Source organism: Heptranchias perlo, chromosome 21 (genome assembly GCF_035084215.1).
Source record: "Heptranchias perlo isolate sHepPer1 chromosome 21, sHepPer1.hap1, whole genome shotgun sequence".
Taxonomy (NCBI): domain Eukaryota; kingdom Metazoa; phylum Chordata; class Chondrichthyes; order Hexanchiformes; family Hexanchidae; genus Heptranchias; species Heptranchias perlo.
In genome coordinates, this window is record NC_090345.1 from 21,202,188 (window position 1) to 21,219,156 (window position 16,969).

At 39.6% G+C, this 16,969-nt stretch overlaps 2 protein-coding genes across 3 annotated transcripts in view; one reads left to right on the plus strand and one right to left on the minus strand.

Annotated features, from left to right (window-relative positions):
- mcmbp (minichromosome maintenance complex binding protein) overlaps positions 1-16,139 on the minus strand; it is a 30,789-nt gene extending 14,650 nt beyond the window's left edge. Inside the window, exons 1-10 of the mRNA XM_068002248.1 lie at positions 15,916-16,139; positions 12,493-12,578; positions 10,345-10,485; positions 6,462-6,503; positions 5,337-5,438; positions 5,077-5,206; positions 4,201-4,349; positions 2,004-2,101; positions 1,149-1,327; positions 48-171 (exon numbers count right to left, since the gene is read on the minus strand). Of these exons, the coding sequence (XP_067858349.1) occupies positions 48-171; positions 1,149-1,327; positions 2,004-2,101; positions 4,201-4,349; positions 5,077-5,206; positions 5,337-5,438; positions 6,462-6,503; positions 10,345-10,485; positions 12,493-12,578; positions 15,916-15,973 (1,109 nt within the window). The 5' untranslated portion in view covers positions 15,974-16,139. The remainder of the gene's footprint in view (positions 1-47; positions 172-1,148; positions 1,328-2,003; positions 2,102-4,200; positions 4,350-5,076; positions 5,207-5,336; positions 5,439-6,461; positions 6,504-10,344; positions 10,486-12,492; positions 12,579-15,915) is intronic.
- Positions 16,140-16,241: 102 nt separating this feature from the next.
- The window catches only part of sec23ip (SEC23 interacting protein), a 154,642-nt gene continuing 153,914 nt past the window's right edge, over positions 16,242-16,969 (plus strand). For both annotated transcript variants that reach the window (XM_068002250.1, XM_068002249.1), the window contains exon 1: positions 16,242-16,411. In XM_068002250.1, the coding sequence (XP_067858351.1) occupies positions 16,291-16,411 (121 nt within the window). In that variant the 5' untranslated portion in view covers positions 16,242-16,290. The remainder of the gene's footprint in view (positions 16,412-16,969) is intronic.

The window sequence follows — 16,969 nt, forward strand, 5'->3', positions numbered from 1 at the left end:
CTAGCCTTATCAAAAAATATCATGCAAAACAAAGACCATATACTTACACTGTGGATATGAAGTGTAGTAGGAGATACTCAGCAGCCAGACTGTCCCCCAGTAACGCATGTGTCAGGAATCCAAGCAACTCTGCTCTTACTGATGACAATTCAGGCATAATATTGGTGATAACTGGAATAAACCACCAGAAAAAGATGTTGAAGAATAATATTCATTTCAACTAAAATATTTATACAGCATCTTAAATAATAGTGAATCAGTACACCACCACAAAAAGGGCAGAGGGGGGTCTGATGCACCAACTTGCTCACCAGGTGTAGGTTCTTTCCAGCATAGATGAGTCATATGGACCATGCAGGAACAGAGGCTGAGTTAATGAATTATTTTTAAAACTTACTGAAGCAGCAATACAAGTTCCAGCACTATATCAAGTGGTAAACAAAGACTGGTTGATTCAAGAAATCAGATTCTCTGTCACTATAATTTGTTCAAATTGAACATTTTAAATATCCACTCATTTCAGAGTAATTGCCCAACCCATGAGATCCATGTTGCAACACGTTTCTGGCTCACTCCCTCCCCCACCATATCCCACCTGTATACTTTTTTGGTCAGTTTTTATGTTCATCAAGATGAGCAACGTTAAGAAAGTTTTCCATTCCCAGCGGTATTTCTGGCATGCAGTGTTGACATCAAGCACTCCCAGCTCAGGTCCTGTACAACCAGGTGTAGTTCCCTCTACTTGGCTCCAAAATTGTTCCCTAACCTCACAGCAACAAATCTTTGAATTTTGCCATTTTCTAATACAGCTATGCACAGGCCTCAATTGAAAATCACTAATTACTGTCAATTTGTTGGCAATTCTGTGCTCTGTTTCCCAATAGAAACTGGTTTGAGACAGCCCCAAATCACTTCTGACCCAAGACCATTATGACAAACTCTCCTCACTGCTGGCTGTATCTTCAGCCTACAGCTGATCTGAACTTAGGTCTCAGGCAGTGACTGTCAAAGGACAGTGAGATAAATATCTTTACTTCCTACCATTCTTTCCCAAAAAAAAGTCTGTCCACGACGCATTCTATAACCTAATATCTGAGACACCAGATAGAAATAAAAATAAACACAGCTATATGGAAAGGTAGACTCACAGTCCTTGTTTTCTTTATCTTGCAGGGTGATGGGAAGGAAAGGATTAACATGCTGCAGTTTACGAGTCACAATGGCATGAAGTCTGGGAACCAGTGAAGGTGGAGGACTGTGAACACGTTGCTCTTCCATAGTGTCCATACACTCAGTTGGATCTAGGATTGACAAACCGTCCTTTGCACTGTATCCATGGGAACATGAAAATAAACTCAAGGTAACTATCACTTCAGTGAAACGAAGCCTTCAGATTTGTAACGCATTTATCATTTTGAAGAGACAAATGAAAGATGTTAAATACGTGATATTTCACAATACTGAGTGGAATAGTGCAGGTAACAGCACTGATTTGTTCCACAAGAAAATCTCAATTGAGAACGCAATGAGAAACTGAAGTTTTTAATTCAAACAGGAACCAAAGAACAGCTAAACACGCAATTGTGAATTGTTTTGTAGTCCTTAAGTTGAGGTTCTGGTTCACAGCTGTGAAAATTTAAAAAAAAGTTCATTGCAGAACACAAATATTAGTAAATTTGTATTCTGAATACAAAATTTAAGGTTAAACATAGACCTTTAACATCTCAATTCAGTCACTTTGCTTAGTACCTGATGAAATGGTATTAAGTGTTCAGATAAAATATACCCAACATTTAATTATGCTCAAATTTGTATATGGAGAGAAACAGACTTAAACTTGAGCTCCTTAAAATCAAGAAACCCCTTTAATTTCTGTAGTAAGACTGAATATTGCATGTTTAAAAAAAAACGTGAAAATTAAAGGGAAGTACAAAGGCTCATTTAACAGTCCTTGCATTAGGGCTGATGAACACAGTATTTGTATTAGTGACCCAACGTCTTACCTCTCATCATTTACTACACCAAGTGCTGGATCCACTGATAAAATCCCATAAACTTCCAGCATATCATTCACTTTGAAACTATCCCAGTCCTCATAGATCTGCCAAATAGAGAATAAAACATTAATGGACAAACATTCTAAACAGAATAATTCATGACTGAAACAAGTATCCAGTATCAACAGGGGCTTTTAATTAAAATGTACTAAGTTACATGGTTGCCTAACAACCAAGGGGAAAGACATTGAAAAATGGCTGCACAAGCTTGATTATTTTGGGAAAATATTTACTTGAACAAGTACAATGTCCTTGCTTTACTGAAAGTGGTAATCGTGGCATTTATACAAGAGGAAATCTAGTTAGCCTCTTCTGCCCCCTCTAACAGATAAGAAGAAAAGAACTTGTATGGTTAGTTCGTGGTAAATGTAATTTGTTTTGTTAAATCATTGAAGGCACAAAACAGATGCTCACCATTAAATGGTTAGCAACAGATTTTGGGAATTGTAAGCTTCCATATGCTTTTGGGTTCTTCAAGTCATGGAGAGGAAAGCAGTTAAACATTTCCTTCCACCCCACACGTTTTGGGGAAAAAAAATTCAGTTTTCGCACACAAGTGCCATTTTTAGTACATCCATTCTTTATACAACAACATCACAGGAGTTGGAAGTGAAACTGCAGAAGTGAGCTGGTGCTGACCAGTACATCCTTCGAGTAATAACAGCATAAAAGAACATTGTTGAAGATTCAACTCTTGCATATATAATAAAAAAGTTTTACGGTTTTGCAAGTACATGTTTTGCTATGCTGTAGTTTTATCATTCTTGTTAACTTTAGAAGCCATCTTCATTTGGCAGGACATTCCGAATTAAAAACACCTGCGGTTATTCTTGGGGTGAAGTTGGGAATTCCAAAACTGTCTCAGGTAAATATAATGTGATATGGGTGAATGATCAAAGCAAGACATACCTAAAATTAAATACCAGCACAAGTGCAACTCACTGCTTTCTCCTCACCCTTAGACTTCAGTTCAAACGAATACTTTTTATGCAAAGTAACTGTAATAGCTTATATGTTTAAAGTTTAATTAGTCCCATGGAGGTTATCTTGTTTAATAACCAGCTATCTATGCAGTTTAACTCCACTAACATTTTAAAACAGGATTAAAGAAGAAAAATAATTCCTCATGTCCAATGATTACAGCAAGTCACCTGGTACAGAACTGAACATCATATTGCATGAATTTCTACTCTTACTACATGTAGCACAATTTGCTGCTCAAGTATTGCAATTTTCCACAAAAAGTCTTAGGTAGTGAAAATATTCTTAGCAGATCTGAGCCATAACAAATCACAATGGTAACATAACTGGCAGTTATTCAAAATAAAATTACAATACCAAAACACACTCTTAAATGGATGTACACCAAGTTCCCAGTCCCATTAAAAAGAATATGCTCAACAGAGGAAATGTGAATTCTTGTTAATGGGAAAGATAATCTAAATTATTTCAACAGAATTTTTAAAAATTTCAACAACTAAAAACAGTGTGACTTTCCCCGCGCACATTAGAAGCCAAGTATATCTGGCAGGATATTAGGAGCTAAAGATAGCTATGGCAACTTGGTGGCTACTCTTGGGCTGAAATTAGGGAATTCCAAAAATATAGCATCAGCATTTTGTGATAAAACATGTGCGAGCTCTACCTGCTTTGACTACATTTACTTACAAAGTGTACCTGTAATATCCAAAGGCAGAACATTAGTTTGTCTTCCCCTTCTCCAATGTTGTAAGAAAGATTTGAGCAGTAATCATTTTTTGAAGAACAATGAAAACTCAACACCAAGAGGTTTCTTTTTTTAAATTTAGTCAGTCAAGTCACAAAACTGGAGTTTTTGAAAGTTGCAATGTATGTGTCTTTAGACAACAGGCAACGCATTAAAAACACACCCGTTGCTCAATTAAATGAGCATAATAGTCATGACAAAATTTTATGAAAATGCCAAACTTATTCCCCAACAATGTGTAATTTTTGCCTTAACAGGATCTATGACGTTTAAAAACAAAAACTGAAAACAGTTGACATATTTTGTACTATTTGAAAAAAAAAACATTACTTATAGAAATCTATCACTATACTTAGTGATGTTACCAAAGCAGTACACATGCATTATATATTTCATCCTCCACAAAAATGTTATTACCTTCACCAGGCATGCAGGTCCTTTCTCTCCTGGTAATGGGAAGTTGAGATCAATTGATGTTGTGCAGTTAGGTAAGTTCTGATGCCCACCCGGTGCTTCCTTTTCAAGGCGCTTAGAGTCTCCACTTCCTTGTGAACTGCTGCAGCCGGCTGACGTTAGATACACAAATTAAAAGGACAGTATTAACCCCATCCTCTTTGTTGGCTTCCAACACTAATTAGAAATATTTGAAGTTTCAAATTGATCAACACAATAACCAGTAGTGAACAACATGGGAGGACATTTTACAGATTCACAAGAGACCAGATTTGCCTCAAGTTGCAGTCAAATTGATCTCCATTAGTTCCACAAAGTTCTTTATTATACAAGCTGAGTTTGGACTCTGCACTCATACTAGGGAGAGAGATAAGCTGCACTGTCATTTCCACCGTTTAAATATATTTATAGAAGTGTCTTGAATTTCGTGATAAGTAGGGAAGTAAAAAAAAACCTAACTATTCTGGACTAAATTAAATGTAATTCAGCACACAGGTTAGCACATCTCACCTTGTTTAAGAAAAAAACAAAACACACTTAACCCTTTTAGATTGCTGCTTTGTGATGCAACAGTAGTTTGGGAAAATCCCTTGGGATATGCCATCATGTAACTAGAAAGCTGGAGCTGGTGACAAGGGAGCTATCTCATTCATTAACAGGATATTACAGAGAAACTGGCAAGACTACTATGATATTTCCTCTAGGGCTACCATGGGTAACTTGTGTTGTGGAATAGAGAGCATTACCTTGCAGTATGTAGTTTTAGCTCATTACCATTTCTGTAGCCATGATTGATAAACTCGATGAACAAGTTTAGGTTTGTTAAATATATGCCCCTACCTGCACACTGCTCTTTTAGTTTAGGTGGATGCATTTCCATGTCTTCATCCTCCTCATAACTCCTCTTGTGTCGACTTGGAGTGTAGGATGTGGAAGGATTGCCACGCGCTTGGCTGGCACTGGCGTAGGCGTACAACAGCAATTTAAGGAAAACAGCAGAACTACAGATTACTCTGTCAAATTGCATTCATTCATTCATTCATTCAGATGAAAAACCTTTCAGGTTTAAGCTGAAGGAACCCATGCCACAAAAAGGATATTTCTTTGACCCACTCTGACTCTCCAGGCACTGGAATACAGTAAAATGTCTGCCTCTCCAGCGTGACACATTTGGCAGAATTTAAGGCAACCTCTTGTTGGGGCTGGGGAGAAAATAAATTCTGTAACACGTCCTGACAAAATTCAGTTATCAAACCCCACATGAAGAACAGCAACATACTGCAGTGATTTTAACTTAAAAAGGAGCTGTATTCCCATATTGTTAGTGATATCATCAATTAATCACCAATTTCAGCTGGGGCATCTGCTAGTACTCTACAATTGGCCTCAGCAGCCCTGGTATCAGTATCCAGCTGAAAAATGCACATTTTGGACACTGAGAAATGTAGCAAACTGAGCTGTGAAGCCTTCAAATGACTGAACTGGCTACTTGCACTCACCAGCTATGCTCACAATTGAATAACAATCACTTGGCTGGAGTGCTGGAATGATGGCGCCTGTGGCAACCATACCTCAGCAAAGGGACTTAAGGACTTCAATGACAAATTGCACTAAATATGAAGTCTTAGGAGTGGAGCACACTCTTCTGATGGACAAGTGGGTGTGCTACCAACAGAGCCAAGCTAACATGCTAAGTATCTTACCATTTTGACATATTTAGTATGGTTGTGTACACTCGGCAATTTTCAATCAAGTGTTGAAATGAGGTGGAAAGAGTCTGTTTACAAAATGAAGGCTATAGAATAAGCAATAATTTTATAAAATAGGTTTGTGACCATTTTAAACGCAGTACATGTGACAAAAAGGACTTTTGCGATTGTCAAATAATGGGGTATTTGAACATTTCCTTTGTCTTCAGTATTCAGCCAACTTTGCCAATAGTGCTGGCTCCATCTACTGTTATAAAGTAAAAGTGCACCTATCACATCAAGTGTCCCTGTAATTGAACAAGATCCTTGTAAATGTCATTGCCCCATCAAACTTATGTTGGTCATAAAATTCTGTTTTTAGGATAGCAGCAGTTATACCTTGCTGTGTAACTCGCCCATTAACTGCATTTAAAAGTCCAAAACTTTAAATTTGTAGAATTTGGTACTTGGTGTACATTTTTTTAAAAAAACAGGCAAAGTGCATTGAAGAGAACTATACTGTGGTCAACTACTTACCCCACATTCAGCAACGTCTTTGTATTTTCCAAAGCGTAGAACCTATCAAAAACAATTTGACTGTTGAAAACATTTTCACACTAATAAAAATGTTAAAAGCTAAATATTTTTGTTTAAACCTTAAAAACTAACGCTGAAAAAATTAAAACATACAATTTATAATTAACACACTGTAGAGATGAACATGCAAATAGAGTCAAACAGCCATTAGAATAATGATCAGCAATAGTGCAAGGTTCAATTACAAGAAGCAAAAAGCTTGTAAAATGCTTCTAGGTCAACAGGAGAGCTTGCTCCAGTCCACCGATACTCAAGTTGTGCAGGATATTGATTCTTTGTATGTAGTGCAATCTGGAATTTATTGGAACCTACAAAGATACAGCAATAAAAATCCAGGAGAGATGCAACCAGGCATTTCCATTTTAGATAAGTTTACAAAGTAGGTTTGTATTAAGATGAACCGTTAGCCCATTTGATCTCATCCTTCCAGAATACCAACCCTTCAGACTTACCGTCATAGTATCCGGTGGTTTCTTAAAAAGATCCTCAACCACCCTTCTTGGCAATCCATTCCAACTGTTGATCACTATCTGCATAAAGAATGCTTTCTGATGTCTGCCTTAAAGCTACTCTTCATAACCTTAAAGCCATGCCCTCTTGTCCCGCTGTCTTAGCGCATCAGAGAGCAACATTTCAGGTTGACTTTCTCTATTCCAAATTCCACTAAGTATTTTCACAAGGTCTCATTTAAGGTGTTGGAGGCTAAAGAACAATTCTAGTATAAACAAAATTGTTCTGTACTTTACAATCCCATAACTTCTAAAAGCAAGATATAAATGCCAAATAAGCCATAACGTACATTGGCGAGCAACAATGCCCAGTACTGCAAATCCTGACACAACACAATGTACATTTTTCACATGGAGATTATATTTGCTAATGATTTGATTTGTAAAAATATTTATTGAATCCAAAAGTAAGTCATATCCAGAGTCCTCCTTAAATGAAAAAAATCCAAAAAAGCAGTTTTATTTCAGTTACATCAGAGGTGCCCAAACTGGGAGGGGTGCAAAGAGAACAGACTGACTGAGGAGAGCCACCGATACCAGTCCGCACAACCTGGTGTATCAAAAGTCTGAGTTTCTTTAAAATTTTTTAATAAACTGAACAAATTTAAAGTTTCAATTCAAAGAAAAAGTACACATCGATGCAGTCTCACATAGGGTGACCTCAGCACAGTGCGGGATGTTTGAATTCCTAATGATTTCTAGAAGCAGAAGTTGCACCAAATAGAGTTGCGCCTGGTACACAAGTAAATCGGTTACAATGCACCGGGAGCAGCTCTTATTTATCCAACTTCCACTTCTAGAAGCAGCAGGAATCCAAACATTCCGCACTGTGCTGAGGTCGCCCTATGCGAGGCTGTGTCAGTGTATACTTTTTCTTTGAATTTAGACATGAAATTTTGAAGAAACTGAACCAGTCTAAGAAATTCAGACTTTTGATTGCCAGTCTACTATAGTAAGGCTGGAAGGTGGGGTGAGGCTGCATTGGTGGCAGCTGCAGGCACACACCAGGTAAGCAATGTTTTTAAAAAATATTATAGTTTATCACCAGTCCAGATGATCCCTGCCTGAATGGAGATCTGCACTGATCTATCATTTCAGATTGATGTGGTCCAAACACCCCAGAATCCCATAGCTCTCGCGTGCTATGTAACTGAGCAAGTGTGACGTTTGGTGTTCGATAATTGTGAAGGAGCGGAGCAGTTTTTGAAGCGTTAAGTTGAGAATGTTGATCCTGGGGGCGGGGTAGGAAAGAGAACAAGCAGAGCCAGTCTAAATAATAGGAAATATGATTCTTCCAACTTGGACTTGGAATTCACATTTACTAGTTCTGACAAAAATCCTCGACCACAATGTATTGTTTGTGCTGAAGTTCTTGCTCAAGACAGCATGAAACCAAGCAAACTAAAATGTCAGTTGGAGACCAAACATCCTGACCTCAAAAAATAAACCATGGGATTTTTCCAAACAGATGTTCTTTCAACTGAAAGGACAGATGAAGATAAATCGAAGAACGCAGTGTCACCCCTGTCAAAGCACTCGAAGCATCCTATGCAGTATCATATCAAATAGCAAGTGGAAAATGTCATATGACTAGTGAAAATCTTGAACTGTCAGCAGCGAGTGAAAAGCATTGAAAGTACGTAAAAGGAAAGATGCTGACCAGCTAAATCGCATCCAACTATTTAACACCACAGTTAGCCGCAAAATTACTAATATGGCGGGAGATAGAGGAGCAGCTAGTCGAAGCAGCAAGGGTTTTTCCGCACTACAAATTGACAAGAGTACAGGCTGTGCCAACGCAGCACAAATGATGGCTTTCATTCGATAAATCAACTCATCTGAGACCGGAGAAATTTTTATTTTGCTGTTCTGGACCAAAGAAAACTACTGGTGAGGAGTTGTTCAAAATTTTAGACTGGTACATAACAGATTAAAAACAAAAAATGAGTGTTATTTCGAGATTTGCACGGAGCAAAAGCAATGACTGGACATGCTGCTGGGGTGATAGCTGTTGCACCGCGCTGTGTATGGCACCACTGTCGTATACACGAGGGCGCTAGCCGCAAAAGCGACGCCAAAAGAGCCGTCAGATGTACTGGCTGCTGTCGACAAATGTGAACCACATAAAAGCTCGACCAGTGAACTCATGCCTTTTCTTAGTACTGTGAAGAGACCTGGGCAACAGGGAGAAATATACAACCAAAAATGTATATACATTTTTACAAAACAGACACCAAGGTAAAGTTTTAGCCCAACATAGTTTTGGAGCTTGGCAATGAACAGGACATTGGGTTTGAAGCTCAGCTCAGCAGTGAACAGAACACAGAGGTTCTGTGCGCCTTGATCCAGCCTCAGTGAGCAACCGGGCACCAAACTATGTTTTCCCTTCATTTCTCAAAATGAAGAGACTTATACAGATTACTAGAAGTAGAATGTTTTTGTGTAATGCAGCATTTATATTAATCTTTTACTCACAAAGGTTGCAACTTATGGCTGTCAGGGAAAGTCTGTACAGGCCAGTGAGGGGAATTCCTGCACTGCTGACCTACACAAGGAAAAAATGGACATAAAAAAAATGGCCAGAGGTAAGCAATTACATTACTCCTCTGTAGGACATGCTGGGGAAACCAACCTCGTCAGGTGATTCTTGGTAACCTCCTCGAAGCCGCAATGTCACCTCATTTACCTTAGAACACCACAGCTGGCAGTAACAAGGTAAATGCACCATTAGTAAGTTTATTTTCTAAAGCCCCTTAGGCTCAAATCAACAGGGTGCCAAGTCTTTTAAAAATAAATACTTACCAAAAAGATATAAATGAAATCCCCCAAGGTACACTCATGCATTCATGGTGCCTGTTGGGCACAGTAGTTAAGTTAAAGGGGCAAGAAAATTACAGGGTGGGTGAAAGCATGCAAAAGTTTTAAGGCTCAGGACTTATTGAGCATAGAAGTACATCCAAGCACATTGGACACTGAAAAAGAGATATATTGAAAGTTCCAAACTAATTTCTGAATACATCAATTTTGTCAAATTAATACCTTTTCACTACGTTTGAAGTTTGAATTACAGGCCTCGCATGAAATCATGCTGCAACAGCTCTTTCGTTTCTAAGTTCAACTCATTTCTAAGTCAGAAAATTGTACAAAAAAAAGAGAAGACTAAAATGTTTGTGAATTCCCAATAAGTGAACACTTTGAGAATTCGGCCCTCTGTCAATGCAGTTGAGAAACACAATTGAGACTTATGGCCATCATTTACTATTTTGCTTTTAACCATAGTTTTGACGTGCCATTTCTACCCCAAAAATACTTACTTTAGATTTGGCAGCTGTCTCCACAGTCTCATAAATTCCCATATAAAACTCTGGATCGAACATATCCTGGACCATACAGCGGAATTTCACCAAACTATTTGGCTTTAGGTAATGTAGTGGAACATCATTCAAGGAGGGCACCTATTGGTAGGAGGGAAAAATTGTATTCCAATCAAATCATTCATGGGGAATGCTGTGTTACTTATTGAAAGAACGCCCTCTCATTCCAACAACTTTCATCTATACCGTTAGCTTTTGTAATAAAAAGGTCCCAAGGCACTCAATTGGAAAATAGATAGGGGAACATATGCTGAACCATGGAGGGAGCAATTAGGAGCAGTTACCAAAAGTTTGACTGAAAAGGTAGGTTTTTAATAGGAGAGAGAAGTGGAGAGGTGTAAAAATTTAGAGTTCCAGAGAGTACGGCTCAAAGATGTCAACCGTCAGCAACCAAATTCGTACCAGATAGTATGACTATTAAAAAAAAAACTGTACAATTGTCTTTTTGTTAATTTTGCTTCAAAAACCTTAGACAATACAACCACGTTCACATACAGGAGTGACTGGAGTGGGCCCAATACCTCAAGTGGTTAACATGCTGGATGTCACAAAGATGCACATCGCTTGAACCCATCAAATGTAGTTGCTATGAACTCTCTTGGCATTTGAATCATGCTCTCAAAGAGTCCCTTGAAATAGCAATAGCAGGGGTGGAGGTAGGAGAGATTGTTGCCTATTATGGACAAGTCTGTACGTTATACTATTTGTAATAGATAGTCCAATCAATGCTCTCTTTGGTGTAACATTTGGAAAATCTAAGAGCACTGTTAATTCTACAGGCACGAGCTTCAATCTGGTACTGGCTGAGCGTAGTGAGTTATACTGCCAACTCCACTCTATGGCTAGAAGTGCAACATAGTGCATATCTGCTCTACTCACTTGTATCAGAATCCAGCTTAAATTTAACGTTAGCAGAGAGCTAAACGTGCTGTTGGCTATTTAACATTAAAAAGTGAAGTTGAAAAGCATCTGTTGCAATTATTATGCAGCCAGTGTGAAAGTGAAGTCGTGAGACTACCTTTGGTAAATGGTCTTACTCCAGTTGCCCAAATGTAATTCAGATGATTTCACAGCAGGATTGCATCAGAGCAAAGCTAAAACTACTTTGCACTAATGCAAACTGGATTATGTCAGCAGTAAATAGAAATTAAAAGGTGATTTTTTATTTCCTTTCTAACAGTTATCAGGGAACCTCATCTGGTGATAAGTGAGCAGATGCTAGATGCAGAAGTACAAGAAATTTATTCACCTGGTCAATTAAAAATAACATTTGAGTTGTACAAGGCAATTGTTGAGGGGAATGCTAACAGAGTCAATTCCTTCTCTAACTTTTGGATCAGGAAGCTTGAAGCAAGTTTGTAAAATTCTCAAAAGGCCCAGGGAACAGAAGACAACAGACTTTAAAATGTGAGTTAAGTGTATATCTTGGGACTCAAAGGGAAAAAATCCTAATTGTATATGCAACCAGAAGTCTTTTCATCTGATTTTGAGTCTAAATCATAAGTGAGATTGTGGCAAAGAACAAAAATTGTACTTGTTTGGTCTTTGCTTTGAGATTTATAAATAGAATTATATTCTGGATTCTGTCCTTCCCTACATAGGCCGTTTTTAAAAAGAGCATTTTCAGCTGTTTAACACTGGGACACATTACTGGCGGTTATACATCTGTCAAATTGAAGTACCTAATTACATTGGCAATAGGAGCAATTTGAGGTGATAGAACTGTACCATTATGTAAAAATACACTGCAAGTTTTTAAATAGTGTTCGCAATACTATGCCAGCTGCATTTTTTTTTATCATTTAAGCGAAGAAATCAATTACTTTCTATCACCAGAAGGGGACAGAACCATACCTGCCTCATTACACTCCATCATTTATTCTGTCATATAATTGTGTTATAATGGCATTTAACTCAATGTTCTGACGTGACAAACATTCATTAGAGATTTGTTAAATAATTGAATAACTTTATAAACAAACAATGACTAATATTTTGAGATGGTCTTATTCCACACAATTCTGACAAGGAAAGTCATTCCTTACACTCACTATATTTTTAAAAATATATACGCAAATAACCACTTACCCAATTTGTTGCAGTAGTCTCCTTTAACTTCTCTCTGAAATATTCAACCACTTTCTTTTCCCATTCACCACTGGCACCATTTTGAACTGCAAAAGCAAAATATCAATCACGTGCCAGGTTTTACATTTTTTTCCAAATCTGCAGTTCAATTTTCATGGGTTTCGAATAGGTGATGAGACATATCAGAGGTGCTACACAGGCAACAACTTGCATTTATATAGCACCCTTAACATCAAATGTTCCAAGATTCTTCAGAGACATAATCAGACAAAAACAATGAAAGCTGAGACAAGGAAGGAGTTAACAGGAGGGATAACAAAACATTTGGTCAAGGCATGGGTTTTAAGAAGGTTCTTAAAGGAGGGGAGGTGTTCAGGTTTAGGGAGGGAATTCCAGAGCGCGGGGGCTAGACAGCTGAACACATGGCCAGCAATGGTGGGCAAAGGGATAAACAACACGCCAGAGGAACAGAAAGTTTGGGGGAGGTAAACAGAGTTGGAGAAGGGCAAGGTCATGAAGGAATTTAAACACAAGGATGGAAATGTTGAATGGGAGGTGTTATGGGACAGGGCGCCAATGCAAATCAGGGAAACAGGAGTGATGGGTGATCTGATGTGTGGGATAGGATACGAGCAGCAGAGTTTTGGACGAGCTTAAGTTTTCATAGCATGGAGGATGGGAGGCCAGCCAGAACAGCATTGGAATTATAAAGAGTCTGGAAGTGAGAAGACATGGATGAGAGAGTTTCAGCAGCAGCATATAGGCTGAAGCAGAGGCTGAGGCAGGTGATTTTCCAGAGATGGAAGTACGGGTCTTTGTGATGGAGAGGATATAGGGGTCAAAAGCTCAGCTTAGGGTCGAATAAGACATTGAAGTTGCAAACAATCTGATTCAATCAGAGACAGTGGCCAAGGAAGGTGGGGGATGGAATTGGTGGCAAGGGTACAGAGTTTGTGGCAGGAGCCAAAGACAGTGGTTTCAGTCTTCCCAATTACAGCTCATCCAAGACTGGATGTCAGATAAGGAGTCTGGCAGCACAGAGGCAGGGGAGGGGGTCAAGAGAGATGGTGGAGAAGTAGAGGTAGGTGTTCGCATACATGTGTAAGCTGACCCCATGTCTTTGGATGATGATAAAAAAGGGCAGCAGGGCAGCATTTAGAGGAGGATGCCAAGGCTAGATCCTTGGGGGACTCCTTTCACTACTTCACACTATTCTCCAAGGGAAGAAACAAACAACTGACAAATTAAGCTACAGCAGGCCTAGTTTTCATTAGGATGGCCACAAAACAATCAAATACAACTCTATGAGCACATAGGGGTGTATTTACACTACAAGCTTAACCTTGGTTTAAAGCAGTCTTCAATCGGATACTTGAGTGAAGTATGATGCCTTGAAAGGGGTAGTCTCACTGCTCTGGAGTCAAGTCGGGCTTTAATCACTTTGTCCTGGCATTACTGTTGTAGCATAAATGCATCCTCAACCCCAAGGCTTGGGCAACAATCTACCTTGGGGTTTCATTAGATGCCAGAAACCAGTTCCCACACTGATTTTCAAAGAATGGTCAATATGTAATAACCAAACTTTCATAACTTAAGGTTAAGTTGTCAGGAAGACAGGACTCCCATTTCCAAATATACCCTTTTATTGAGCTGATCATAACTGCTCTCCAGACTATGCAAGTGCCTAGCATGAGGAAATGCACAAATGGAGACAACATTGTAACTTCTCTTGAATTTTTCCTTCCCCATAGTAACGGAAGCACCCGTTTCCCAATCACTACACCCTGACAACAGATGAGATCAGGTACTCACCACATAGGAAAGTCAGAGGCCTCACAGTAAACTGGCACATGAGCTACTTTTACAGCTTCTGTTAAATTCTTGATCATGGCCTCTCACACCACTTTGTTTCAGCTTCTCAGCCCCAAACAACCTGACCAGTTTTATGCAGATCATACATATGCAACTTGTGAATCTCAACAGGTGACCGTGAAGAACCATAGCACTGGATGGATTAACAGTACTCTACACTAATTATGCAAGAGCTGGATTCTACAACAATATGGGATGGGACATTTGCTTGGAGCAATTGAAGGGAAGGGACAGAGAATACAAGCAGGGGGTCACAGTGGAGTGAAAGAAGGTGGCTTAACAATGAAGCACTGCAGTGTCAATGAGTTGGACAAAAAATCTTTACAAAATGCAAGGCCACCAGAAAAATATACAGGGGCCGGGGAGAAAAAAAGATGGAAACAAGGGGGGGGGGGGGGGGATGTACAGTTCTCAGGACGTAAAAATAAATCTCTACTTTGCAAGGTCTAACCAGACTTACAATTAAATGAGCAGCTTGTATCTTAATGTTGCATTATTAAATATTTTAATTTAAAAAAACAGTTGCATAACCAATGAATAAAAGGTGACCGAATGTACATGTTCAGAAGGATGTTAGATCTAGTTATTTTTAAAAAGACATTTGACCAAAAACCCACCCTAACATTACTGTACCACATATGCACTCGCTAAAACCACAATGAGATTTAACAGTGAAAAAAAGAAATTTAACTACAAGAAAACTTGCGACTTGTCTAGAAAGTACAGTGCCAGACTATATGCATCACACACAGACTCTTCCAGGAATTTGCCCGGTAACGTCAATTCAGGATTTCGTTACTGGCAGGCATTAAATAAGTTAGGAGGAACACATTTTATCATTTGCCCAAATGAACTATCTACCAAAGGAAACCCCCTACACGCACTCAATACAAATTACCTACAGCATAACACGTTGCCCGACTTCTGATATTTCAACAAAAATTGTAATTTAAAATAGAGACATTAAAACATTTTGAAAAAGTGGAGATTCTAATTTCGTGCCTTGGCGATCCTCTCCCCACCCACAAACATGATTATTCTTTCACACATCACAAAAGTTGCCCGCTAATATTACTGGATACAAAATACACTCAGATTTCAAAGCTTTTAAAAGCAACTTATAGTTTAAATGCTCCAAGTATGCAGTTTCCCGTTAGGAGACTGAGTTGCCCCGCTGTCATCAACCCAAATAAAATAAATGTAACAAAGTTTTCGAGATTTTTTTTTGTAATTTTTCGAGAAATAATTGATTTTTAAGAAAAAAATTCTCTCATAATTAAGGATTTAAGTAACTTCAAACATTTCCCTTAGTTGAACTATTGTCCAATAGTCAACCTCTCACCCATGAAAATAGTTGAAAGGACAAGGTAGAAGCACGGTGAGAGCACGCCTACAAGAGCGCCGGTTACCGGTCCGCAGAAGGCCTGACAGAACTAAACCGGACAGGCTACCGCCTGCAGAGCGGCTCTCAGCTGCTCCGCGATCGCCGAGGCGAAGGGGGATTTTTAAAAACGAGTAGGCCACAAAACACACACTCACTCACTCACTCACCAAAAATACCCTGCACCGCGCTCAGAGGGTCGTTCACCCAGTCATCCACACAAGGCATGTTCGACAGGCGCTTGCTGCAGAAGAGAAGCCGGGACAACGTGCAGGCAGCTTCCAGAACCGGGCCGATTTAACTTTTCTTATTTATGTTACTAATAACAAGTTCCACAGCTCCGCGCTCGAGCTGTTGCCGCCGCGGCCGATTTCAATGGCGGGAAAACCGCGTCACTTAACGCACCCACCAAACACCGACCTCTGACCCGCCCCGCCATGACGTCACGCGCCGATTTACCTTTGACCCCCCACCACCGTGGGGGTGCTGCGCTTCGCGGAATCAGTTGATACGTGTTAAAAAAAAGAGGACTCTACCGGAGGAAGATGGCTGAAAAGAAACCGAGTACAAACTTGCTCTTCTCGTCCGACACCGAGTTTAACTTCACCGTACCGTTCATCCCCGTCAGCCAGGCTCAGGCGGCGGATGCGAGTCTTCTCTCAGCTGGTGGGTGAATGAGCTTGGCTGTGGTGTGGGGTGAGAGTCGGTGCTTTCCCCCTCCCCCGGACTGTGAACAAGTGGGGTCCGTGGGAGTCACTAACTTCTGCAGGCGAGAGGCTCCCCGGTCTGCAGTATTGCTTCATTATGTGGGACGGGATGGTGGTTGTGCTTTAATAAACTCCATGGAAAGTGTTCAATAATCCACCGAGTGATTGAACATGTGAATCACCAGGCCAACGTTATACGGGGAAGGAGGGAGGGAGGGAAAGGGAATGGTTCGGTAGCCTGTGTCGCTGAGCATCCGCTGATCTGCGCCCCGAGAGTTCTGACGAGTGTGTTCCATCAAAAATAAATTCAAGTGGTTTCTTCCCAAGGGGATACACAACAAAAGTCAGCAGCTTAACAAAAACATGAGCGATGTTAACGTAGATCATTTGGGCAAGTGAGTTTATGCAGCCCAGGCTAACTCGTGGTTTATTTTTTCTGTAAATCTGTTGTGTATGTTGTTTATACTGTACATTGGCCATTTTAAGGACAGATTCAGCATAGTTGCTTTATTCTGTG